The sequence below is a fragment of the Salmo salar genome, chromosome 03 (genome assembly GCF_965601325.2).
Source record: "Salmo salar chromosome 03, fSalSal1, whole genome shotgun sequence".
In the NCBI taxonomy this organism is placed as follows: domain Eukaryota; kingdom Metazoa; phylum Chordata; class Actinopteri; order Salmoniformes; family Salmonidae; genus Salmo; species Salmo salar.
The window spans coordinates 90,118,919-90,145,229 of record NC_138293.1 but is presented as its reverse complement, the minus strand read 5'-3'; the positions used below and the strand labels follow the sequence as shown (position 1 = coordinate 90,145,229).

At 45.6% G+C, this 26,311-nt stretch overlaps 1 protein-coding gene across 1 annotated transcript in view; it reads right to left on the bottom strand.

Moving 5' to 3' along the window:
- Positions 1–4,752: 4,752 nt before the first annotated feature.
- The window catches only part of cyh1 (Cytohesin-1), a gene marked incomplete at its 3' end in the record, with an annotated part of 45,818 nt that continues 24,259 nt past the window's right edge, over positions 4,753–26,311 (bottom strand). The window contains 4 exon segments of the mRNA NM_001141186.1: positions 4,753–4,776; positions 5,445–5,511; positions 8,410–8,474; positions 14,428–14,510. Of these exon segments, the coding sequence (NP_001134658.1) occupies positions 4,753–4,776; positions 5,445–5,511; positions 8,410–8,474; positions 14,428–14,510 (239 nt within the window).

The following is a 26,311-nucleotide window of genomic DNA, read 5'->3' as shown; positions in this document are numbered from 1 at the left end:
TCATGCGGTCGATCTTCTGGGCCTCGCCAGGCAGCCGGAAGCTCCACAGGAACTGTCTGTCAGGGGAGGAGAAAGAGAGGTCCGTCAGCAAAACCATCTATCAACTACTAACTTTGGCTAAATACCAAATGGCACTCTATTTCCTACATAGTGCACTTCTTTTGACCAGTAGGTTGATACACATATCTAGATGACTAAAAGCCTTTGTTATCTACTGATGAGGGTGTGAAAGTGGGACCATTGTTTCTCATGTAAAGTAAGTAAGCCTTGTCTGAGCCAGAACAACTCCTGTTTGCTTTATCTAACTTAGTGAAATGCACTGACTGGAAGTCGCTTTATCTAACTTAGTGAAATGCACAGACTGGAAGTCACTTTATCTAACTTAATGAAATGCACTGACTGGAAGTCGCTTTATCTAACTTAGTGAAATGCACTGACTGGAAGTCGCTTTATCTAACTTAGTGAAATGCACAGACTGGAAGTCACTTTATCTAACTTAATGAAATGCACTGACTGGAAGTCGCTTTATCTAACTTAGTGAAATGCACTGACTGGAAGTCACTTTATCTAACTTAATGAAATGCACTGACTGGAAGTCACTTTATCTAACTTAGTGAAATGCACTGACTGGAAGTCGCTTTATCTAACTTAGTGAAATGCACTGACTGGAAGTCGCTTTATCTAACTTAGTGAAATGCACTGACTGGAAGTCACTTTATCTAACTTAGTGAAATGCACTGACTGGAAGTCACTTTATCTAACTTAATGAAATGCACTGACTGGAAGTCGCTTTATCTAACTTAGTGAAATGCACTGACTGGAAGTCGCTTTATCTAACTTAATGAAATGCACTGACTGGAAGTCGCTTTATCTAACTTAGTGAAATGCACTGACTGGAAGTCGCTTTATCTAACTTAGTGAAATGCACTGACTGGAAGTCGCTTTATCTAACTTAGTGAAATGCACTGACTGGAAGTCGCTTTATCTAACTTAGTGAAATGCACTGACTGGAAGTCGCTTTATCTAACTTAGTGAAATGCACTGACTGGAAGTCGCTTTATCTAACTTAGTGAAATGCACTGACTGGAAGTCACTTTATCTAACTTATTGAAATGCACTGACTGGAAGTCACTTTATCTAACTTAGTGAAATGCACTGACTGGAAGTCGCTATGGTTAAGAGTTTCTGCTAAATGACCAAGATGTAAACGGTCAAAAGTATTGCACTCTATAGGGAATTGGGCTGCCAATTGGGACAGATGCTAACTTGTTGTAGCCATACTAATTTAGCCCTGCAGCTCTCTTCTGTCTTGGTAGATGGGTTTTCTTAGTGTGTCTTCTTTTTAACATTGGTGGTGGTGTAACAGCTCAACTACAATCTAATAACTATTCTGTGAAGTGCTGTATTACTAATACCTTTTTTGCACTATTGGTTAGAGCCTGTAAGTAAGCATTTCACTGTAAGGTGTAAACCTGTTGTATTCGGCACACGTGACAAATAAACTTTGATTTGATTTGTAGAGTGAAGCAGTCTGATGTACAGGATGCTAGTCAATATCCTGTTTCTGTAGTAAGGCTGTTTGATGTACAGGTACACCTCCTAGACAGGATGCTAGTCTATATCCTGTTTCTGTAGTAAGGCTGTTTGATGTACAGATACACCTCCTAGACAGGATGCTAGTCTATATTCTGTTTCTGTAGTAAGGCTGTTTGATGTACAGGTACACCTCCTCGTCAGGATGCTAGTCTATATCCTGTTTCTGTAGTAAGGCTGTTTGATGTACAGGTACACCTCCTAGACAGGATGCTAGTCTATATCCTGTTTCTGTACTAAGGCTGTTTGATGTACAGGTACACCTCCTAGACAGGATGCTAGTCTATCTTAAGACCTCAAGTGTGTGCTGTTGTATTGTGAATATTGTCATTCGTAAAAAACATATTGTCCCTATAGGAGCTGTGCCTGTGTGAGATGATTTAATGGAAGAGAGAGATATAAACTGATTAAAGGTTTGGCAGTGACACAATAACCCAAATATCTAATGATTAATAGCAACGTTAGGTAACTACAGGAGAATGCTATATCAGGAGGATAATGACAATGTTAGGTAACTATAGGACAATGCTATATCAGGAGGATAATGACAACGTTAGGTAACTATAGGACAATGCTATATCAGGAGGATAATGACGTTAGGTAACTATAGGACAATGCTATATCAGGAGGATAATGACAACGTTAGCTAACTATAGGACAATGCTATATCAGGAAGATAATGACACGTTAGGTAACTATAGGACAATGCTATATCAGGAAGATAATGACACGTTAGATAACTATAGGACAATGCTATATCAGGAGGATACTGACAACGTTAGGTAACTATAGGACAATGCTATATCAGGAGGATAATGACAACGTTAGGTAACTATAGGACAATGCTATATCAGGAGGATAATGACACGTTAGGTAACTATAGGACAATGCTATATCAGGAGGATTATGACAATGTTAGGTAACTATAGGACAATGCTATATCAGGAGGATAATGACAACGTTAGGTAACTATAGGACAATGCTATATCAGGAGGATTATGACAACGTTAGGTAACTATAGGACAATGCTATATCAGGAGGATAATGACAACGTTAGGTAACTATAGGACAATGCTATATCAGGAGGATAATGACAACGTTAGGTAACTATAGGTCAATGCTATATCAGGAGGATAATGACAACGTTAGGTAACTATAGGACAATGCTATATCAGGAAGAGGTTCTAATAGAAGTCTGTGCTTTGGCTCTCTGGAGAGTCAGAGACGTTTTGAGTGTGTGTGTGTGTGTGTGTGTGTGTGTGTGTGTGTGTGTGTGTGTGTGTGTGTGTGTGTGTGTGTGTGTGTGTGTGTGTGTGTGTGTGTGTGTGTGTGTGTGTGTGTGTGTGTGTGTGTGTGCGTGTGATTTGTAGGAGCAATTTGTACGGGGTGGGGGGTGGTTATAAAGCCCCACTGGGATGCTCTTACCTCAGGGCCTGGACCAGGTTCAGGTCGGTGAATTCATGGAGCTCCACAAAGTCATGGAGGACCTGGAGGTTGAACTCATCTCTGTAGGGAAAATAACAGAATATGTTTAGTAACGAATTTCTGAAATCATTATTCAATTATTTGAGTGTAGAGACACAGACACAAAAAATGACAAACACACAGACATTTAGACACACAGCCAGACACACAAATGCACGTACACACACACACACACACACACACACACACACACACACACATATGTATATGCTCACATAATCAATAAAAACTGGGGGAGGGACACACACACACACACACACACACAAGGTGACACCTCTATCATGACATCACTCTTCTTGACATCTGTGGCCTTTGGAGTTAGTGATACTCCCCCTGAGATAGACAGCAGGCCTCCCAGGACCTATCCCTGACAGCCCTGGGGGATTCCTGACCAATCAGGGAGAGCACACACACAGTCTGCCCCTCCCCCACTGGAATCAGAAATCTCTTTATACCAATTGGACAGAGCAGAGGATCCATGGCGATATCTAGGTGGTGTTCATGCCCTAATGAACACAACTCAGCTCTCCATTTCCTGGTCTGGCTTGTCGACTAGCCGACCATGCCAGGCTGTAGCACTTTAAGGTAGGCAATGCACCCAGGGTAATAACACACACAACGCACAGCCATTGGGTGTTGCCTGTTATATGGCTTTGAATTAATATAAAAGATGGTATTTCTTCAGGTGAGACTCAACTTTTACAGTTTTTTCAGCTTCAGCCAACATTCCAGGATTTTTAGGTACTTAACATTATTTAGAATGGATGAAGTGGAAATCAAAGTCAGACGGACTGTGAAGGAATCAACGTCTCTGTTTTGAGGTCTGAGGGTCTAGATGTGGATCTAATAAAGGCTGTTGGGGGACAAGGGCCGTTGGGGGAAAGGGCGTTGGGGGGAAAGGGCGTTGGGGGGAAAGGGAGTGGGGGGAAAGGGCGTTGGGGGGAAAGGGCGTTGGGGGGAAAGGGCGTTGGGGGGAAAGGGAGTTGGGGGGAAAGGGCTTTGGGGAAAGGGCGTTGGGGGGAAAGGGCGTTGGGGGGAAAGGGAGTTGGGGGGAAAGGGCGTTGGGGGGAAAGGGAGTTGGGGGGAAAGGGCTTTGGGGGAAAAGGGCGTTGGGGGGAAAGGGCGTTGGGGGGAAAGGGCGTTGGGGGGAAAGGGCGTTGGGGGGAAAGGGAGTGGGGGGAAAGGGAGTGGGGGGAAAGGGAGTTGGGGGGGAAGGGAGTTGGGGGGGAAAGGGCTTTGGGGAAAGGGCGTTGGGGGGAAAGGGAGTTGGGGGGAAAGGGCTTTGGGGGGAAAGGGAGTTGGGGGGAAAGGGAGTTGGGGGGAAAGGGCGTTGGGGGGAAAGGGAGTTGGGGGGAAAGGGAGTTGGGGGGAAAGGGCTTTGGGAGAAAGGGCATGTGCCTGACCTGACAGAGGAAAGTATGTGATCTGGAAATGGGACATCTTTGACAGGAAGGAAGTGACATCCTTCTGAACCACACAACACACACAGAAACACAAACATGACAAACACACACACACCCCTCCCCTCCCCCTGACACAACCACATAGAGACGTAGCATGCATCTTGCCCCCCACTGACCTCTCCCCAAGGTAGTCTCCGATGGCTGTCTTGTTTAGCCCCTCCCCCTTGTACAGGAACTGGGCGATGTCATCGCTGGTGTGCTTAAGCAGGTCGTTCTCAATCAGGAACTTAATTCCCTGAGAAAATACAACATCCCGTGTCAGACCCTCGTTACAACGGGGGCGTTCCAGGTCGTATTGTTTGTAGCCATGCAGCGCATATCAAAAGATTGAAATCATATTTTAGCTAAATCGGGGGTAACCCCGACCGGGACTCAAACACGGGTACGATCCATACCATAATGTCAAGAGGATGGAACCTCCTGATTGATGAGGTTGCTAGGCATTTGGTTAAGGTCACTACAATTGTTATTGTGGTTCCTGAAACGTCAAACACTTCTCCACACATTGTCAGATCTGAGAGTTGACTCAGTGGTAATGCAAAAAACCCACAACCTGGAACAGCACTGGTATATCAAACCCACAGGACACCTTCAGAATGTCTATTTCCCTCCAAATCAACTCTGAACCTGGAAGCCAGTTGCACTGCCTTGTTTCCTTGTTCCCCTCTAACCAGGGACTGATTTAGACCTGGGACACCCGGTGGGTGGAATAATGATCAGGTAGAACAGAGAACCAGCAGGCTCCTGACCTCGTAGGGTAAGATGTGAATAACCCTGCGCTGAGACTCCCAAACTCATCGTAGCACTAAGATCATCTTTTGTGCATTTAGTTTCAATAGAATGAAGAAGATGTTCGTGCTGCGATGCTTTTGGGAAACCAGCCCTGGTCTACTTGATACTCACCTTTTTAGGGTCCATGTTGAATTTCTTTCGGCCCATGGCCACTTGTTTATTCCTCTGCATGTTTTTCCTGCAACGTTAAATCAAATAGAATCAAATCAAATTGTATTTATCACATGCGCGGAATACAACAGGTGTATCGTGAAATACTTACTTACAAGAACTTAACCAACAATGCAAAGTAAGAAAATATTTGCTAAATAAACTAAAGTAAAAGAAAAAATTAACACAATAAATAACAATAAGGAGGCTATATACAGGGGGTACCGGTACTGAGTCAATGTGAGGGGGTACTGGTACTGAGTCAATGTGAGGGGGTACTGGTACTGAGTCAATGTGAGGGGGTACAGGTACTGAGTCAATGTGAGGGGGTACTGGTACTGAGTCAATGTGAGGGGGTACTGGTACTGAGTCAATGTGAGGTGGTACAGGTACTGAGTCAATGTGAGGGGGTACAGGTACTGAGTCAAAGTGAGGGGGTACTGGTACTGAGTCAATGTGAGGTGGTACAGGTACTGAGTCAATGTGAGGGGGTACAGGTACTGAGTCAATGTGAGGGGGTACAGGTACTGAGTCAATGTGAGGGGGTACTGGTACTGAGTCAATGTGAGGTGGTACAGGTACTGAGTCAATGTGAGGTGGTACAGGTACTGAGTCAATGTGAGGTGGTACTGGTACTGAGTCAATGTGAGGGGGTACTGGTACTGAGTCAATGTGAGGTGGTACTGGTACTGAGTCAATGTGAGGTGGTACAGGTACTGAGTCAATGTGAGGGGGTACTGGTACTGAGTCAATGTGAGGGGGTACTGGTACTGAGTCAATGTGAGGGGGTACAGGTACTGAGTCAATGTGAGGTGGTACAGGTACTGAGTCAATGTGAGGGGGTACAGGTACTGAGTCAATGTGAGGGGGTACAGGTACTGAGTCAATGTGAGATGGTACAGGTACTGAGTCAATGTGAGATGGTACAGGTACTGAGTCAATGTGAGGGGGTACTGGTACTGAGTCAATGTGACGGGGTACTGGTACTGAGTCAATGTGAGGTGGTACAGGTACTGAGTCAATGTGAGGTGGTACAGGTACTGAGTGAATGTGAGGGGGTACTGGTACTGAGTCAATGTGAGGGGGTACTGGTACTGAGTCAATGTGAGGTGGTACAGGTACTGAGTCAATGTGAGGTGGTACAGGTACTGAGTCAATGTGAGGGGGTACTGGTACTGAGTCAATGTGAGGGGGTACAGGTACTGAGTCAATGTGAGGGGGTACTGGTACTGAGTCAATGTGAGGTGGTACAGGTACTGAGTCAATGTGAGGGGGTACTGGTACTGAGTCAATGTGAGGTGGTACAGGTACTGAGTCAATGTGAGGGGGTACAGGTACTGAGTCAATGTGAGGGGGTACAGGTACTGAGTCAATGTGAGGGGGTACAGGTACTGAGTCAATGTGAGGTGGTACAGGTACTGAGTCAATGTGAGGGGGTACTGGTACTGAGTCAATGTGAGGGGGTACAGGTACTGAGTCAATGTGAGGGGGTACAGGTTAGCCCAGGTAATTCAGGTCATATGTACATGTAGGTAGGGGTAAAATGACTATGCATAGATAATAAACAGAGAGTAGCAGTAGGGTAAAAAAGGGGGTCAATGCAAATAGTCCGGGTAGCCATTTGATTAATATGAAATGAATTAGAGATATATTATTATTGTATCCCCCATCCGTGATGCTGTCAGGGCTGGTTTCCTGGATATAGATTAAGGCTAGTGCTGCACTACAGGGTCTGGGTCTGGGAAACCGGCCACAAGAAAAAGTGCTTGTGTGATGCCATGTAAATATAAACTTCGTCCAAAGAGAGAAAAAGTATATTGGAATTTGTCTTTTCATTTCAAATCACACACATTGATCTCCATGATCTATTTACTCATCTCACATTGGGTCAATATTATGTATTCATTCACTTATTAATTAAAATAATACTTTCATGAATTGAACATGTTGTCATCAGCTTGGCAGTTAAAACTGCTCCAATGGGCCACTGATGACAACATTTAAGATGAAATGGTGACTCAACAATAAGCATGATGGGACCTGGAGCGTAGAGAGGTCAAAGTCTACTCCTTCTTCACTGTCACCATGCTTACGTCACCTTGCCCCGGTTAGCCAAAGGTCACCAGACTTCCTCTTTGATGAATTATTTTCCCCAGCATTCCTTTGGCTATAGTCATTGGGAACTACAGTACTCCCCAGCGTCAGTTATAACAGATCACCACTATTGAACAACAGCCCATCTCCAAAGCTACAGAAGTTGGTTATTCACAGAAACAACCGTTTCACCACCTGATTGTCTCTGACACATGGATTGGTAAAGACTCAGATGACTCAGAAAGCGAGCTCTTTATACAATTTAGTAAATGGCCAGAGCAAACGAAAGTACATGTCTGAAAAAAAAGTGGGTGGTGGGTGGTACCCTTCACTTCTTCCCTGCCTAGGGACCCTCCATTGTCTGCTCTACCCAAACACCTGTGCATTATTGAATAGCTGATCAAACATTTAAAAGCACTAGTCAGTGTGTGGGTGTGTGTATGTGGCGGTGTGATTGTGTGTGTGAGCAAGTGTGTGTGTGTGAGCACGTGCCTGTGCATGCATGTGTGTGCGTGGTGTTTTGGGGAGGGGAAGAGGGTTGGTACTATCTGGACATTAAGGTATAAATATTTAACAACAGTCATTTGCTAAGTTAATGGAATACAAACAACAAAGCAACTTGGACTGTCAGAGATAGGAGATGGTAAGTAACCCTGAAGAACCTTAAAAAAAACCTAAGGAACCCTGAAGAACCTTAAAAAAAACCTAAGGAACCCTGAAGAACCTTAAAAAAAACCTAAGGAACCCTGAAGAACCTTAAAAAAACCCAAGGAACCCTGAAGAACCATAAGGAACCCTAAGGAAATCTGATTCCATACTGTTACACACTCACCTCTCCTCTGTGGAACCCAGGTTCTCGATCTCACTGGTCACTTCTGCGATCTCATTCTTCAGACGCTGGAAATTAGAGAGAGGAGGGGGTTAGGACCAAACACACAGAGCATTACGCTCAGTCTGCTGTCCCAGGACAGATTGTGAGGTTCCAGAACATTCTATTTCTCCTCCAGACACATCAGTGCCCAGTCTGTGCCCACTGCTGCCACCATGCAGTCTCCCCATAACCCTAACCAATACTGACACTAACCACTCCAATCTAATATCAACTGGATGTGTACATGCCCTGCAGCAGGTCTGTCTTTCTCCCCAAACACTTTCTTCTTTACAAACCACATTAAAAGGGAGGAACATTGGTGAATGGCCTCCATACACATGGAGTAGGGAGCAGGACATTTGATTATTTGGGGGTTATGTTTGGGAGATTAATGGAGATATTGCCGATTCTGCCTTTTCTGACAGCTCTGTGAGAGCCCAGTTCCAGAGAGGGAGGGGAGAGGGAGGGTGGGATGGTGACGGGCCAGACTGGCAGTCACCAGTCAGAACCCCATACGAGGGTGAAACAGGGTGGAGACTGGAGGGGGAAACTACGTCATGATGGCATGGGGACACACACAGCTAATAAAGAGAGGGCGTCAGATCTCTCGTCCTCCTGTGTTGTCATCACAGCCAGCCAGGCCAGGGGATGCTAGAGTGTCACATGGACCATGTCACTGAGAATGACCGGGGTCACCAGACACACCACATAGGTCACCAGTGCTTTGCACTCTTGGTAGGACTAGCCTGGATAAATAAAGGTAAATGAAAGGAAAGATGAGATACCATGGAGAGGCAAAGTAACATTTTAGTGCAAGAAATACATGTATTAATTAACCTCCCTGCCTTGATATGAGCTTCATTGACTGACACAGTAGATGAAGGGTGGATGAAGGACTCTGCTTGTCTCATGGGAACTTAGCTAACCCCATTCTGGCTGGGTGTGTGAGGAGTGACACCAAATGAAATTATCTAGTCATTTTACAGCTCTTAATGCTCTTCCAAGACCTGGGTTCAAATAGTATTTGTCTTTCAAATTCCTTGCTCAATCAAACACTCCTAGTATTTGAAAGAAAACAAATCCTATTTGACCCAGGTCTGACTTTTCTTGCCCTATTAATCTACTGTTAGTCCTCTTACTGCTCACACTCCGTCAACCACTAAATAGTACACATACAAATAGCTAGGCTCCATCTCAAGATAGTCAGGGTACTAAAGGCTGTCCTGCACTTTGTGGGGGAAATGCCACATTCTTCATGGGCCATAATATCTGGAGGATATATTCAGTGAGGGGCATCTGGAGGATTAAGGCAGGGATAGAGCTAACTGGCAGGTGAAGTCAATATTTCATCAAAAAGCAGAGGAGAGGACAGACAGAGCCTGCTGGGTCAACATAAAAAGGGTTGAGAAGCCTCCTCCCCCAAGACCTCCCCCCTACACCCCCAAGACCTCCCCCCTTCACCCCAAGACCTCCCCCCTACACCCCCAAGACCTCCCCCCTTCACCCCAAGACCTCCCCCCTACACCCCCAAGACCTCCCCCCTACACCCCCAAGACCTCCCCCCTACACCCCTCCAAAGCAGGGCTGCGTTCAGCAGGGCACAACGTTGTGGAACGCTCAGATAGAAATATTGTGATGTAGAAGAAGCATGCCTCTCTGACTGGAGAACGTGGTATGTTTCACATTACAGGGATGGAGCACTGGGGGTGATGATCTAACTGGTTTGGAAGGGAGAGACAAATCCTACCAACAGACTTCTACTGTACTTTAGACAATTAAGGATCAATGTGTGTCTGGAACACATTATGGTACTGGGAGATACTTTGATACTGATGTAACCCTCAATACATCTTAACCTCTCTTGAGTAGGGGGCAGTATTTTGACGTCCGGATGTAAAGCGTGCCCGTAGTAAACTGCCTGCTACTCAGGCCCAGAAGGTAGAATATGCATATTATTAGTAGATTTGGATAGAAAACTCTCTGACTTTTCTAAAACTGTTTGAATGATGTCTGTGAGTATAACAGAACTCATATGGCAGGCAAAAACCTAAGAAAAAATCCAACCAGGAAGTGTGGAAATCTGAGGTTGTAGTTTTTCAAGTGATTCCCTATCCAATATACAGTGTCTGTGGGGTCATGTTGCACTTCCTAAGGCTTCCACTAGATGTCAACAGTCTTTAGAACATTGTTTCGTGCTTCTACTGTGAATGGGGAGAGAATAAGAGCCATTGGAATCAGATGACTGAGAAAATGACATGAGCTCAGACAGGCGCACGCCCGTGAGAGTTAGGTGTGTTCCTTTTCATTTCTGAAGACAATGGAATTGTCCGGTTGGAATATTATCAAAGATTTATGATAAAAACATCCTAAAGATTGCTTCTATACATCGTTTGACATGTTTCTACGAACTGTAATATAACTTTTTTGACTTTTCGTCTGAACTTACTGCGCGAGCACAGTGCATTTGGGTTACTCGACTGAACGCACGAACAAAAAGGAGGTATTTGGACGTAAATATGGACTTTATCGAAACAAATGAACATTTATTGTGGAACTGGGATTCCTGGGAGTGCATTCCGATGAAGATCATCAAAGGTAAGTGAATATTTATAATGCTATTTCTGAGTTTTGTTGACTCCACAAAATGGCGAGTTTGGTTTTGTGACTGAGCGCTGTACTCAGATTATTGCAAAGTGTGCTTTCGCTGTAAGGCTTTTTTGAAATCTGACACAATGGTTGCATTAACAAAAGCGCATTTGCGAAAAAAGCACAATCGTTGCAGGACTGTACCTAACCATAAACATCAATGCCTTTCTTAAAATCAATACACAGAAGTATATATTTTTAAACCTGCATATTTAGCTAAAAGAAATCCAGGTTAGCAGGCAATATTAACCAGGTGAAATTGTCACTTCTCTTCCGTTCATTGCACGCAAAGTCAGGGTATATGCAACAGTTTGGGCCGCCTGGCTCGTTGCAAACTAATTTGCCAGAATGTTACGTAATTATGACATAACATTGAAGGTTGTGCAATGCAACAGGAACATTTAGACTTATGGATGCCACCCGTTAGGTAAAATACGGAACGGTTCCGTATTTCACTGAAAGAATAAACGTGATAGTTTCCGGATTCGACCATATTAATGACCTAAGGCTCGTGTTTCTGTGTGTTATTATGTTATAATTAAGTCTATGATTTGATAGAGCAGTCTGACTGAGCGATGGTAGGCAGCAGCAGGCTCGTAAGCATTCATTCAAAATAGCACTTTCGTGCGTTTAGCCAGAAGCCCTTCACTATGCATTGGGCTGTTTATGACTTCAAGCCTATCAACTCCCAAGATTAGGCTGGTGTAACCGATATGAAATGGCTAGCTAGTTAGCCAGGTGCGCGCTAATAGCGTTTCAAACGTCACTCGCTCTGAGACTTGGAGTAGTTGTTCCCCTTCCTCTACATGGGTAACGCTGCTTCGAGGGTGGCTGTTGTCGATGTTTTCCTGGTTCGAGCCCAGGTAGGAGGTAGGAGCGAGGAGAGGGATGGAAGCTATACTGTTACACTGGCAATACTAAAGTGCCTATAAGAACATACAATTCCGATAATAACTACAACCTAAAACTTCTTACCTGGGAATATTGAAGACTCATGTTAAAAGGAACCACCAGCTTTCATATGTTCTCATGTTCTGAGCAAGGAACTTAAACGTTAGCTTTCTTACATGGCACATAATGCACTTTTACTTTCTTCTCCAACACTTTGTTTTTGCATTATTTAAACAAAATTGAACATGTTTCATTATTTATTTGAGGCTCAATTGATTTTATTGATGTATTACATTAAGTTAAAATAAGTAGTAATTCAGTATTGTTGTAATTGTCATTATTACAAATAAATAAAATAAAAATCTGCTGATTAATCGGTATCGGCTTTATTGGGTCCTCGAATAATCGGTCGACCTCTGCTCTATGGAGGTGGGACGCTACCGTCCCACCTGCGGGACACATCCAGTGAAATATCAGGGCGGCAAATTCATAACAACAAAATGTCATAATTCAAATTTCTCAAACATTCAACTATTTTACACCATTTTAAAGATACACCTCTCCTTAATCCAACCACATTCTCCGATTTCAAAAAGGCTTTACGGCGAAAGCATAAAGTTAGATTATGTTAAGACAGTGCCAACACAAGAAAAACCACACAGCCATTTTCCAAGCAGGAGAGGGGTCACAAAAACCAGAAATACAGCTAAAATGAATCACTAACCTTTGACGATCTTCATCAGATGACACTCCTAGGACTCAATGTTACACAATACATGTATGTTTTGCTCGATAAAGTTAATATTTATATTAAAAAATATATATTTTACATTGGCGCGTGATGTTCAGAAAATATTTTGCCTCCAAAACTGCCGGTGAATCAGCACAACAATTTACAAAAATACTCATCATAAACGTTGATAAAATATTAAACTGTTATTCAAAGAATTATAGATAAGCATCTCCTTAATGCAACCGCTGTGACAGATTTAAAAAAAGCTTCACGGGGAAAGCACACTTTGCAATAATCTGAGTACGGCGCTCAGAAACATACATCAGGCAATACAGATACCCGCCATTTTGGAGTCATCTAAAATCATAAATATCGTTATAAATATTCACTTACCTTTGATGATCTTCATCAGAAGGCACTTCCAGGAATCCCAGGTCCACAATAAATGTTGTTTTGTTCGATAAAGTCCATAATTTATGTCCAAATACCTCCTTGTTGTTTGCGCGTTCAGTAAGCTACTCCAAATGTAGGAAGCGCGCCAAAAATTTCACGACGAAAAGTCAAAAAAGTTATATTTACGTTCGTAGAAACATGTCAAATGTTGTATAGCATCAATCTTTAGGGCCTTTTTAACATAAAACTTCCACAATATTCCAACCGGACGATTCCAATGTCTTGAAAAACGTTATGGAACACAGCTACCTTATCACGTGAACGTGCGCCACTGATCTCATGTCATTTCTGAGTCACCAGCTTCCCAGCCTTCTTGTTCGCTCTCTGTTCAGTGCAAAAGCCTGAAACAAGGTTCTAAAGACTGTTGACATCTAGTGGAAGCCTTAGGAAGTGCAAAATGAACGCTAAGTCACTGTGTGTTAGATAGGCAATGACTTGAAAAGACTACAAGCATCAGATTTCCCACTTCCTGGTTGGATTTTTCTCAGGTTTTTGCCTGCATATGAGTTCTGTTATACTCACAGACATCATTCAAACAGTTTTAGAAACTTCAGAGTGTTTTCTATCCAAATCTACCAATAATATGCAAATATTTGAGTATTAGGCAGTTTACTCTGGGCACGCTTTTCATCCAAAATCGGAAATACTGCCCCCTATACCTTAAAAAGTTAAGGAGAAGTGTATCTATAATTTTTTGAATAACAGTTGTATATTTTATCAACATTTATGATGAGTATTTCTGTAAATTGATGTGCTCATTCACCGGAAGTTTTGGGAGGCAAAACATATCTGAACATTACACGCCAATGTAAAATGGGGTTTTGGGATATAAATATGAACTTTATCGAGCAAAACATACATGTATTGTGTAACATGAAGTCCTATGAGTGCCATCTGATGAAGATCATCAAAGGTTAGTGATTAATTTTTGCTGTATTTCTGGTTTTTGTGACGCCTCTCCTTGCTTGGAAAATGGCTGTGTGGTTTTTCTTGTCTAGGTGCTGTCCTAACATAGTCTAATGCTATGCTTTCGCCGTAAAGTATTTTTGAAATCAGACAGTGTGGTTGGATTAACGAGAAGATCATCTTTAAAATGGTGTATAATACTTGTATGTGTGAGAAATTTGAATTATGAGATTTCTGTTGTTTTGAATTTGGCGCTCTGCAATTTCACTGGCTGTTGGCGAGGTGGGACGCTACCGTCCCACATACCCTAAGTTAACACACCTCTCTTCTCCTCCCCACACACACCGTACCTGAATGTCTTCCAGCAGCTCTTGCTTGCGGCGGCGGATGTTTTCCAGCTCATGCTGCTCCTCAGGGGTAAGGTCGTCTGGCACTGTGGGGACAGAGAGAGAGAGAGGTTAGGTTTGGGTTATCCCAAAATACTCACAGAACACACCTTCCTGGGCCCTATCGTTCTCACTGTAGCCTACCTGTTCCCTTAGGCAGGGTAATGAGTCGAACCTATCAAAAAGAGATTGAAGGCTCTGAGTAGGGTCTGGGAGCCTAGAGAGAAAGAACGAGGAGAAAGAGGAAGAGAGAAACAGAGAGAGAAGGAAATAACTAGAGGAGAGGGTGAGAGGTCTGTTTTGGAAGTAAGACAATCGATAACCGGCAAAAACACTGAAAACTAAGAAGAAGATAAGGTTTCCAAGCCTTAGCCTACATTAGAAGCCAGTCAGGGGGAGAACACTCCAAGAGAAAGACTTGAGATTTCCCAGCAGTACAGGGCAGCCTGCCGGAAGCCTACTGCCCCACCGTGTTTACAAACACTCCAAGAACAGTCAAGTCCACAGCACATCATAGTGAAGCAATAAGACAGTGTTTCCCCAGATTCATTTACAAGTGGGTTGTAAAGGCCCTACAACACCACCAAGGGCCTAAAATGAAACCAACTGAAGCCAAATGATTTTAGACAGGGGGAAACCAGGCCTATACAATGTGGTAGGAAACACTGCAACAAGCCAGACCAACCCTACCCCCTTCTACCTGGACTCCTCCAATGTGGAAGGAATAATGTCACACAGATAACTCCACCTGCCAGGACATGATGCCCTAGTTCAGGACAAACCGCGTCGCCTCACGTGTGACATCACATCCACCACCAACAACACAAAGGGCAACAAACAGGATGAAGTCAAAGGTTCTGTAATGGTCTGTGGCTCCTCCAGTTCACACTAGACATGCTCTATACTGCACCCTGGGGGATCATATCCTCTGGTATGTGTGTACCAGCTCAGTCAAAGTCAAATACAAGCCCAGGGCAGCAGTGCCAGGCCAGCAGTGTCAGGGCAGCAGTGTCAGGGCAGCAGTGTCAGGCCAGCAGTGTCAGGGCAGCAGTGTCAGGGCAGCAGTGTCAGGCCAGCAGTGTCAGGGCAGCAGTGTCAGGGCAGCAGTGTCAGGACAGCAGTGTCAGGGCAGCAGTGTCAGGACAGCAGTGTCAGGGCAGCAGTGTCAGGCCAGCAGTGTCAGGGCAGCAGTGTCAGGGCAGCAGTGTCAGGCCAGCAGTGTCAGGACAGCAGTGCCAGGCCAGCAGTGTCAGGACAGCAGTGTCAGGGCAGCAGTGTCAGGGCAGCAGTGTCAGGGCAGCAGTGTCAGGACAGCAGTGTCAGGGCAGCAGTGTCAGGACAGCAGTGTCAGGGCAGCAGTGTCAGGGCAGCAGTGTCAGGCCAGCAGTGTCAGGACAGCAGTGCCAGGCCAGCAGTGTCAGGACAGCAGTGTCAGGGCAGCAGTGTCAGGGCAGCAGTGTCAGGGCAGCAGTGTCAGGACAGCAGTGTCAGGGCAGCAGTGTCAGGACAGCAGTGTCAGGGCAGCAGTGTCATGACAGCAGTGTCAGGCCAGCAGTGCCAGGACAGCAGTGCCAGGCCAGCAGTGTCATGACAGCAGTGTCAGGACAGCAGTGTCAGGGCAGCAGTGTCAGGCCAGCAGTGCCAGGACAGCAGTGCCAGGCCAGCAGTGTCATGACAGCAGTGTCAGCAGTGCCAGGCCAGCAGTGCCAGCAGTGCCAGGCCAGCAGTGCCAGGACAGCAGTGTCAGGCCAGCAGTGCCAGGCCAGCAGTGCCAGCAGTGCCAGGCCAGCAGTGTCAGGCCAGCAGTGCCAGCAGTGCCAGGCCAGCAGTGTCAGGCCAGCAGTGCCAGGCCAGCAGTGTCAGGCCAGCAGTGTCAGGACAGCAGAGCCAGGCCAGCAGTGCCAGGCCAGCAGTGTCAGGACAGCAGTGCCAGGACAGCAGTGTCAGGACAGCAGTGTCAGGACAGCAGTGCCAGGCCAGCAGTGCCAGGACAGCAGTGTCAGGCCAGCAGTGCCAGGCCAGCAGTGCCAGCAGTGCCAGGCCAGCAGTGTCAGGCCAGCAGTGCCAGGCCAGCAGTGTCAGGCCAGCAGTGTCAGGACAGCAGAGCCAGGCCAGCAGTGCCAGGCCAGCAGTGTCAGGACAGCAGTGCCAGGACAGCAGTGTCAGGACAGCAGTGTCAGGACAGCAGTGTCAGGCCAGCAGTGTCAGGGTAGCAGTGTCAGGGCAGCAGTGTCAGGACAGCAGTGTCAGGACAGCAGTGTCAGGACAGCAGTGTCAGGCCAGCAGTGTCAGGGTAGCAGTGTCAGGACAGCAGTGTCAGGGTAGCAGTGTCAGGACAGCAGTGTCAGGACAGCAGTGTCAGGGTAGCAGTGTCAGGGTAGCAGTGTCAGGGTAGCAGTAGCGTGGCATATCTCAAAGCACTGTCACTGCCTGTACAGTTATTATTAGCTTCCCCCGGGCCAAGGACTGAGGGAGGAGAAGCTGTCCTGAATGATTGGGCAGCTCTATGTGTGTGTGTGTGTGTGTGTGTGTGTGTGTGTGTGTGTGGTGTGTGTGTGTGTGTGTGTGTGTGTGCGTCAGGGCCATTGAAAGTCAAGGAGAGAGCCATGCCTATACAGCACTAACCAAAGGTGACACCATTCACAACACAACAACTGGACCCTGTAACAGAGGAAACAATGTGAAACACAGACACTCAGCCTAGCTCAAATCATTTATACATGTTCAGACAACAAGACACTTTCCTCAACAAACAATGATCCATGTCTGAGTCTCTCCAACCCAATGGATCAACTTCCTGTTATAACACAGACGATAAGAAAGGTGGTTCCTCTACCCGGGGCCTCTCTCTATGGGGGTGTGACAGCACCCGCTGGTGACCCCTCTCCTCCCTCAACACCCAGGAGATCATAAGCTGGAGGTTCATAGGTCAAAGATCATGGGCTGTGGTTGACCCCGGTGGGGCTCAGTGGAAGGCTAACAGGAACAGGAACAGGGAGGGATGGAGGGAGGGATGGAGGGAGGGAGGGATGGAGACCAGTGTGTATTTATGGATACAGGTCCAGCGCAAGTATCTATCGGGAAAGAGCTCAGCCAGCCAGAAAGAACAAGTTTTTATGTATTTTTGAGTCACAAACATACACACACACCACACCACACATGTGTGAGCGTGCATGCACGAATGCCCCCACCGAACGCACCCCCCCCCTTAATAATTCATAACACCTACCACAGGGGCTTCTCTCAAAGCTGAGAAAATACTCATGTAAAAGCAAAATATATGTGATCTGGAAAATGCTGAATTTATCTGAAATTCCACCTGAAAACAAACACAGAAATTAGAGTGCAAAATTAAAAAGCTTCATTTAAATATGGAAAGTAACTGTCAAACCCAATAGCTTGACGAGAAGAACACTTTGAATCCCAACCCAGAATGTCTGGTCATTTTAAACAGGAATAATAGACTACAGGGGTCATAAAGAATGACAAGGGTTTCTGATTGGACAAATCCAGGTAGTCCCTCCCTGTTTCAGTTCGTTTCTATTCGGTTTGGTGTCTAATGAACATGACCCAGGGTTCTTCCTCAGCCTCGACCACCTGTCAACGGTAACGCTGGCAACCGGCCTGTCTGTCTGTCTGTCTGTCTGTCTGTCTGTCTGTCTGTCTGTCTGTCTGTCTGTCTGTCTGTCTGTCTGTCTGTCTGTCTGTCTGTCACCTGCCAAGGCTAAGACATTGACCATGTCTGTTAGACAAACAGCTAAATAAATACTAGAATGGCCTTTTATTTCTTTATGCAGCCAGTCAGAATCTCCTTGAGACGAAGAATGTATTTGATACCTGACCTTACATACTGTACACACACAGACACACACACACACACCACACACACACACACACACACAGACACAGACACAGACACAGACACACACACACACACACACACACACACACACACACACACACACACACACACACACACACACACACACACACACACACACACACACACACACAGACACACACACAGACACACACACGCACGCACAGACACACAGACACACACACACAAACACAGAAACAGACACACACACAGACACACACACACACACACACAGACACAGACACACACACACACAGACACACACTGCTGCTGCTGATAGGCCGGGTAGGAACCCTAATCCAATAGGGCAGATTTTACTTCATGGCGTGTTACATTTCATGGGCCTCATCTTCCATCGATTGTCCAAGTGAACGTCACACTGAGTAAAGCCAGAGCAGTGCTGTGTGCTGAACAGACACAACAGGAAATGAACTCCTCATCCTGAAAGTGAAGTCATACTGGGTGGATGCATCAGGGGAAACAACATACACAGACACCCACTGCATTCCTATCTTGACTGGTAGGGACAGTTAGAAGAACACCACAAGACCAAGAAAGAGAATGAATTAAAGAGAGAGAGAGAAAGCGAGAGAGAGAGCGAGAGAGAGCGAGAGAGAGAGAGAGAGAGAGAGAGAGAGAGACAGAGAGAGAGAGAGAGAGAGAGAGAGAGAGAGAGAGAGAGAGACCAAGGTATCCCTTAACTACGGCCTTCCTCCTATAATACTATAGCTATGCTCTTCCCCAGACATTGACATGGCAGGCTATTCAGGGCCGTAGCAGAAACACAGCCCAAGCCGCAGGTCAAACACTCTGCTTCACATCAGACAACCACATGAGGGAGTAGTCTGTTCCTGTTGTGACATCAGTGTCATGTCACACTCACTTCCCTTCTCAGAATATAAGCCTGTGTCCCCAATGGCACACTATGGCCTTTATAGTGCATTATAAAGACCTGGGCCCTACTGAAAAGTGGTGCACTACAAATGAAATACTCTGCCATTTGGGAAACACCCTAAGAGAGAGGGGGGGTTGGGAAAACCCTTCCACTTTAACTAATTGCTGAGGGGAACTGTGTCGGGATACTGGGGAAATATTGCCTGTGATTGCTGTTGTTTGGCTGTCACTGATCAGGCCACTGGCATATAACGAACATTACAGATTCAGTAGGGGAAGCAGCAGAGCTGTGTGTCTGCATGTGTGTGTGTGTGTCTGCATGTGTGTGTGTGTGTGTGTGTGTGTGTGTGTGTGTGTGTGTGTGTGTGTGTGTGTGTGTGTGTGTGTGTGTGTGTGTGTGTGTGTAAGCGTGCATATCTGTCTGTCCCTGGAAACCAGTGTGAAGAAACATTTTTACTGTCCTCCTGACACAAAGCTCCCAAGAAAGGACTTTCCTGTATCATGTCAGCCATATTGAGTAGGAGTACCCAGGTCCAATTGTTGTCTTGTTGTTTTGTCCCTTCTAGTGTTGCATGGTACACCCACACTTCACTACCTTTTCCATACTAGAACATGAAAAACGGTTCTTTGTAACTTTAAGTACTACTGTCAAATGTGTCTCATGGATCAAGTCTGTCTATCATGTTAGATCTCCACTCAGCCTGTACTGGGAGTCTGGACTGCATCATGTTAGATCTCCACTCAGCCTGTACTGGGAGTCTGGACTGCATCATGTTAGATCTCCACTCAGCCTGTACTGGGAGTCTGGACTGCATCATGTTAGATCTCCACTCAGCCTGTACTGGGAGTCTGGACTTCATCATGTTAGATCTCCACTCAGCCTGTACTGGGAGTCTGGGCTGCATCATGTTAGATCTCCACTCAGCCTGTACTGGGAGTCTGGGCTGCATCATGTTAGATCTCCACTCAGCCTGTACTGGGAGTCTGGGCTGCATCATGTTAGATCTCCACTCAGCCTGTACTGGGAGTCTGGACTGCATCATGTTAGAGCTCCACTCAGCCTGTACTGGGAGTCTGGACTGCATCATGTTAGATCTCCACTCAGCCTGTACTGGGAGTCTGGGCTGCATCATGTTAGATCTCCACTCAGCCTGTACTGGGAGTCTGGACTGCATCATGTTAGATCTCCACTCAGCCTGTACTGGGAGTCTGGACTGCATCATGTTAGATCTCCACTCAGCCTGTACTGGGAGTCTGGACTGCATCATGTTAGATCTCCACTCAGCCTGTACTGGGAGTCTGGGCAGCATCATGTTAGATCTCCACTCAGCCTGTACTGGGAGTCTGGACTGCATCATGTTAGATCTCCACTCAGCCTGTACTGGGAGTCTGGACTGCATCATGTTAGATCTCCACTCAGCCTGTACTGGGAGTCTGGACTGCATCATGTTAGATCTCCACTCAGCCTGTACTGGGAGTCTGGACTGCATCATGTTAGATCTCCACTCAGCCTGTACTGGGAGTCTGGACTGCATCATGTTAGATCTCCACTCAGCCTGTACTGGGAGTCTGGACTGCATCATGTTAGATCTCCACTCAGCCTGTACTGGGAGTCTGGACTGCATCATGTTAGATCTCCACTCAGCCTGTACTGGGAGTCTGGACTGCATCATGTTAGATCTCCACTCAGCCTGTACTGGGAGTCTGGACTGCATCATGTTAGATCTCCACTCAGCCTGTACTGGGAGTCTGGACTGCATCATGTTAGATCTCCACTCAGCCTGTACTGGGAGTCTGGACTGCATCATGTTAGATCTCCACTCAGCCTGTACTGGGAGTCTGGACTGCATCATGTTAGATCTCCACTCAGCCTGTACTGGGAGTCTGGACTGCATCATGTTAGATCTCCACTCAGCCTGTACTGGGAGTCTGGACTGCATCACTTGAACAATGTGACACAGCATGTAGAAACTGTTAAATTACTTATAAATGATTAAATCCATACAGGCTAGAAAACTTCACAATGCAAGAAGATACCGGTAGCTTCCAGCTTTGAAGGCTAACTTTCCTTGCTAGCTTACAGCTGAAGCCAACATCAATTCACTACTGCTAGTACCATGTTTGTGATAATATGCTAACCATTATGCAAAACATCCTGATTTCCAAACTGATTCAAAGGTGATTGCCATCAAAACTTTATTAATTCACTTAAATTGCTCTCTCTCGCTCACGTCTCTCCGTGAATTATGTAATTACTGGTTAAATAGACTGGACAAACTTTTATAAAATAAGCTACTTCTATGCAGATGTTGTTTATCAGTACAATAAAATGAGTCCCAATTGGAGGGGAAACAGATTATTTGCCATCTGTAGCCCCATGAAATCAGCCAAAACAGGCTCAACTCCATGCATGCTCTCACTCCTATTGAATATGCATTCCCCTTTATTGTGTATAGGCTACATCTTGATTTAACCAGTTTATCAATAGATTTACCATTCAAATACACACACACACACACACACACACACACACACACACACACACACACACACACACACACACACACACACACACACACACACACACACACACACACACACACACACACACACAATGTGCAACAGTAGAAACCGAGAGACATGAGAGTGGGAGATGGGGGATGAAGAGAGGTGCCGTTACATATGCATGAGATAACAAAGTGACATAGCATTACATTCATCATTAGGTGGAGAATTCAGAATCTCCCCTCTCTGTATCTCAGAAAAATCCTGCATTTACTGGAACAGTTCAATACATCGCCAGAGGTCAGAGGTCAGCGCGATGATAGCCATCAACATTTTGAAACCAGTGAATGAGCCAATCTCAGTCTCACAGTAGCCAACCAGAGGGAGAGGCCTGACAGAGCGAGTGTGGGAAATGTGTGTGTGTCTGCGTGGGATGAGAGAGACACACCGCCCACATCCTGTTTTCTAGGGCCTAGTACTGCCTGGAAAGCAGGCCATCCAGGGGAATCACACACACCTCAGGCTTACTGTTCACCCCTGCTGTGCTTGGCGCTGTGTCAGCACTCTCACAACCCATTATGTTTCCTCTGAAACTCTCCAGAATAAAACAGTAACACTATCTACCATGTAGAACAGCCATTACAAACTAACTCTGTTGACTGTATATTTTCAGTCCAAATAACTTGGCCACAGCAACACCAGGGGCCTCTGGGTGGCTCACAGGAAGGTAGGGAGATAAACAGTGTCCAGCCGAAGAAAACTGTTCTGGCACAGACATCAGATGTCTCTTTCACACTTTAGGGCCAACCCAAACCGTACTGTTCTGGCTCAGACATCAGATGTCTCTTTCACACTTTAGGGCCAACCCAAACCGTACTGTTCTGGCTCAGACATCAGATGTCTCTTTCACACTTTAGGGCCAACCCAAACCGTACTGTTCTGGCTCAGACATCAGATGTCTCTTTCACACTTTAGGGCCAACCCAAACCGTACTGTTCTGGCTCAGACATCAGATGTCTCTTTCACACTTTAGGGCCAACCCAAACCGTACTGTTCTGGCTCAGACATCAGATGTCTCTTTCACACTTTAGGGCCAACCCAAACCGTACTGTTCTGGCTCAGACATCAGATGTCTCTTTCACACTTTAGGGCCAACCCAAACCGTACTGTTCTGGCTCAGACATCAGATGTCTCTTTCACACTTTAGGGCCAACCCAAACCGTACTGTTCTGGCTCAGACATTAGATGTCTCTTTCACACTTTAGGGCCAACCCAAACCATACTGTTCTGGCTCAGACATTAGATGTCTCTTTCACACTTTAGGGCCAACCCAAACCGTACTGTTCTGGCACAGACATCAGATGTCTCTTTCACACTTTAGGGCCAACCCAAACCGTACTGTTCTGGCTCAGACATCAGATGTCTCTTTCACACTTTAGGGCCAACCCAAACCGTACTGTTCTGGCTCAGACATCAGATGTCTCTTTCACACTTTAGGGCCAACCCAAACCGTACTGTTCTGGCTCAGACATCAGATGTCTCTTTCACACTTTAGGGCCAACCCAAACCGTACTGTTCTGGCTCAGACATCAGATGTCTCTTTCACACTTTAGGGCCAACCCAAACCGTACTGTTCTGGCTCAGACATCAGATGTCTCTTTCACACTTTAGGGCCAACCCAAACCGTACTGTTCTGGCTCAGACATCAGATGTCTCTTTCACACTTTAGGGCCAACCCAAACCGTACTGTTCTGGCTCAGACATTAGATGTCTCTTTCACACTTTAGGGCCAACCCAAACCGTACTGTTCTGGCTCAGACATCAGATGTCTCTTTCACACTTTAGGGCCAACCCAAACCGTACTGTTCTGGCTCAGACATCAGATGTCTCTTTCACACTTTAGGGCCAACCCAAACCGTACTGTTCTGGCTCAGACATCAGATGTCTCTTTCACACTTTAGGGCCAACCCAAACCGTACTGTTCTGGCTCAGACATCAGATGTCTCTTTCACACTTTAGGGCCAACCCAAACCGTACTGTTCTGGCTCAGACATCAGATGTCTCTTTCACACTTTAGGGCCAACCCAAACCGTACTGTTCTGGCTCAGACATTAGATGTCTCTTTCACACTTTAGGGCCAACCCAAACCGTACTGTTCTGGCTCAGACATCAGATGTCTCTTTCACACTTTAGGGCCAACCCAAACCGTACTGTTCTGGCTCAGACATCAGATGTCTCTTTCACACTTTAGGGCCAACCCAAACCGTACTGTTCTGGCTCAGACATCAGATGTCTCTTTCACACTTTAGGGCCAACCCAAACCATACTGTGCTGGCTCAGATCTTTCCACATTTTCCTTTTCATACCGGTTCCAGCAACTATGGTGGCTGGTGGACACATAAACCTACAGGACAGTAGTTCTCCAGGAACAGGGTTGGAGTTAAAACCTATTGGACGGTACCTCTCCAGGAACAGGGTTGGAGTTAACACCTACTGGACGGTACCTCTCCAGGAACAGGGTTGGAGTTAACACCTACTGGACGGTACCTCTCCAGGAACAGGGTTGGAGTTAAAACCTACTGGATGGTACCTCTCCAGGAACAGGGTTGGAGATAACACCTACTGGACGGTACCTCTCCAGGAACAGGGTTGGAGTTAACACCTACTGGACTGTAACTCTCCAGGAACAGGGCTGGAGTTAAAACCTACTGGACTGTAACTCTCCAGGAACAGGGCTGGAGTTAAAACCTACAGGACGGTACCTCTCCAGGAACAGGGTTGGAGTTAAAACCTACTGGAGTGTATCTCTCCAGGAACAGGGTTGGAGTTAAAACCTACAGGACGGTATCTCTCCAGGAACAGGGTTAGAGTTAAACCTACTATAGACAATCCAGTGAATGACAAAGGGCTTCTAAAGAGAGGTCAGATGTCTGGTGCTGGTACACACTAATCTGGGGTTTGACCTGCCACAGCTAGCAGCTGAGCTTCAGCTCTCATTCTCACTGAGCCTAAATGAACCCTGGTTTATAACTGACCCATTTACGTGGGTTGTTGGTTTATTTCACAATAGATTTAGTGTCCAGTCAGACAGAGTTTTAGCTGCTATGTTGGGGAGCAGTTTGGTAAATGAGTCTGCAGTGTTATATGTAACGTACACAAACCTCAGTATTTCACAACTTCCTGCATGTGCAATATTCTGGCCCACAATCCAGTTCATCTCTCTCTCCCCCTCACAGATTGCCATCTTGGAAGGAGAGATACCAAACGACTGGTTTCCAGATCACTGGAGAATCTCCTCAGGAAATCAGGAAATTAAAATCTCTCTCTCTCTCTCTCTCTCCCCTGATCTGATTTGACCTAGTTTGGAGGTTGAGCTCAAAAACGTGACGGCCAATATAAGCCGCTGTGTTTGTTCAGTCCCAGGTCCCTCTCACTACATAGGACACATTCCTGGGGCAGTGGCGCTCTCTGGGGTCTTGCTGGACAGAAATCATATGTACCCTGATACCACTGCCTGTACCCACCTAGAGGGGTACTGAGTGGGTAGTATACCCCAACCCAACCCAGAGGTGCACAGTCCCTCTCGCTCAGCACCACAACACCTGTCTAATGCTCTGATAGGCTTTACTGTAACCATATCAGACACATGCAAACTCCACTGATTGTGTTCCCTACAAGAGGGCAACAGCTGTGTGCTGACTGGGTGAATACTGGGTGTAGCCTAACATAGTTATGAAAAAGACATGTGAATATAGCAAATACTTGTACTATTGTGTGTGTAGTGAGGATGTGTAATAATCAGTGTGTGTGTAGTGAGGATGTGTAGTAATCAGTGTGTGTGTAGTGAGGATGTGTAGTAATGTGTAGTAATCAGTAAGTGTGTAGGTAGGATGTGTAGTAATGTGTAGTAATCAGTAAGTGTGTAGTAATGTGTAGTAATCAGTAAGTGTGTAGGGAGGATGTGTAGTAATGTGTAGTAATCAATTATTCCAGAATTTGGGGAATTTTGCTTGAATTCATCAACAAAAAGTTAGCTTATAACAGTGAACCTTTTTTGTGGGATACACATAAGACAATTCTAGGTCTTCTGGCATATTTTGGTTAAACTATGCCCAATTCAATGGAATTGCAACCCTCTGCATGCACAGTGCATTCTTCCATCACATGTACAGCTGATTCTCAAGATCTTGCACACAAATAAGATGCTATTGAGTCCACACTAATACAGTATCTGAGCCAAGGACTACATGCTTTCTGGTAAGTTTTGATTACAATACTGGGTGGGGTGAATATATTTTATATGACATACAACATTTTTTGTTAACTAGTAAATAGTAGCCTACAGCAAAGTGTGTTTAAATCATTTCTAACTTGTGAACAATTTCTGCTAGTTAGTTTTTGCTACCATGTGGGTTTTAGCTTGCTTGAGCCTGCTAACTGAGGAGTGTTAATTCACCTGTTTCCATACATCTTTTATTTTAAAACATTTATTTTACAAAGGAGTTGTTTCATCTAAATGCTTAATTATTTATCTGTACATGGAATTGTATATATTTTTTTTTCACTCAT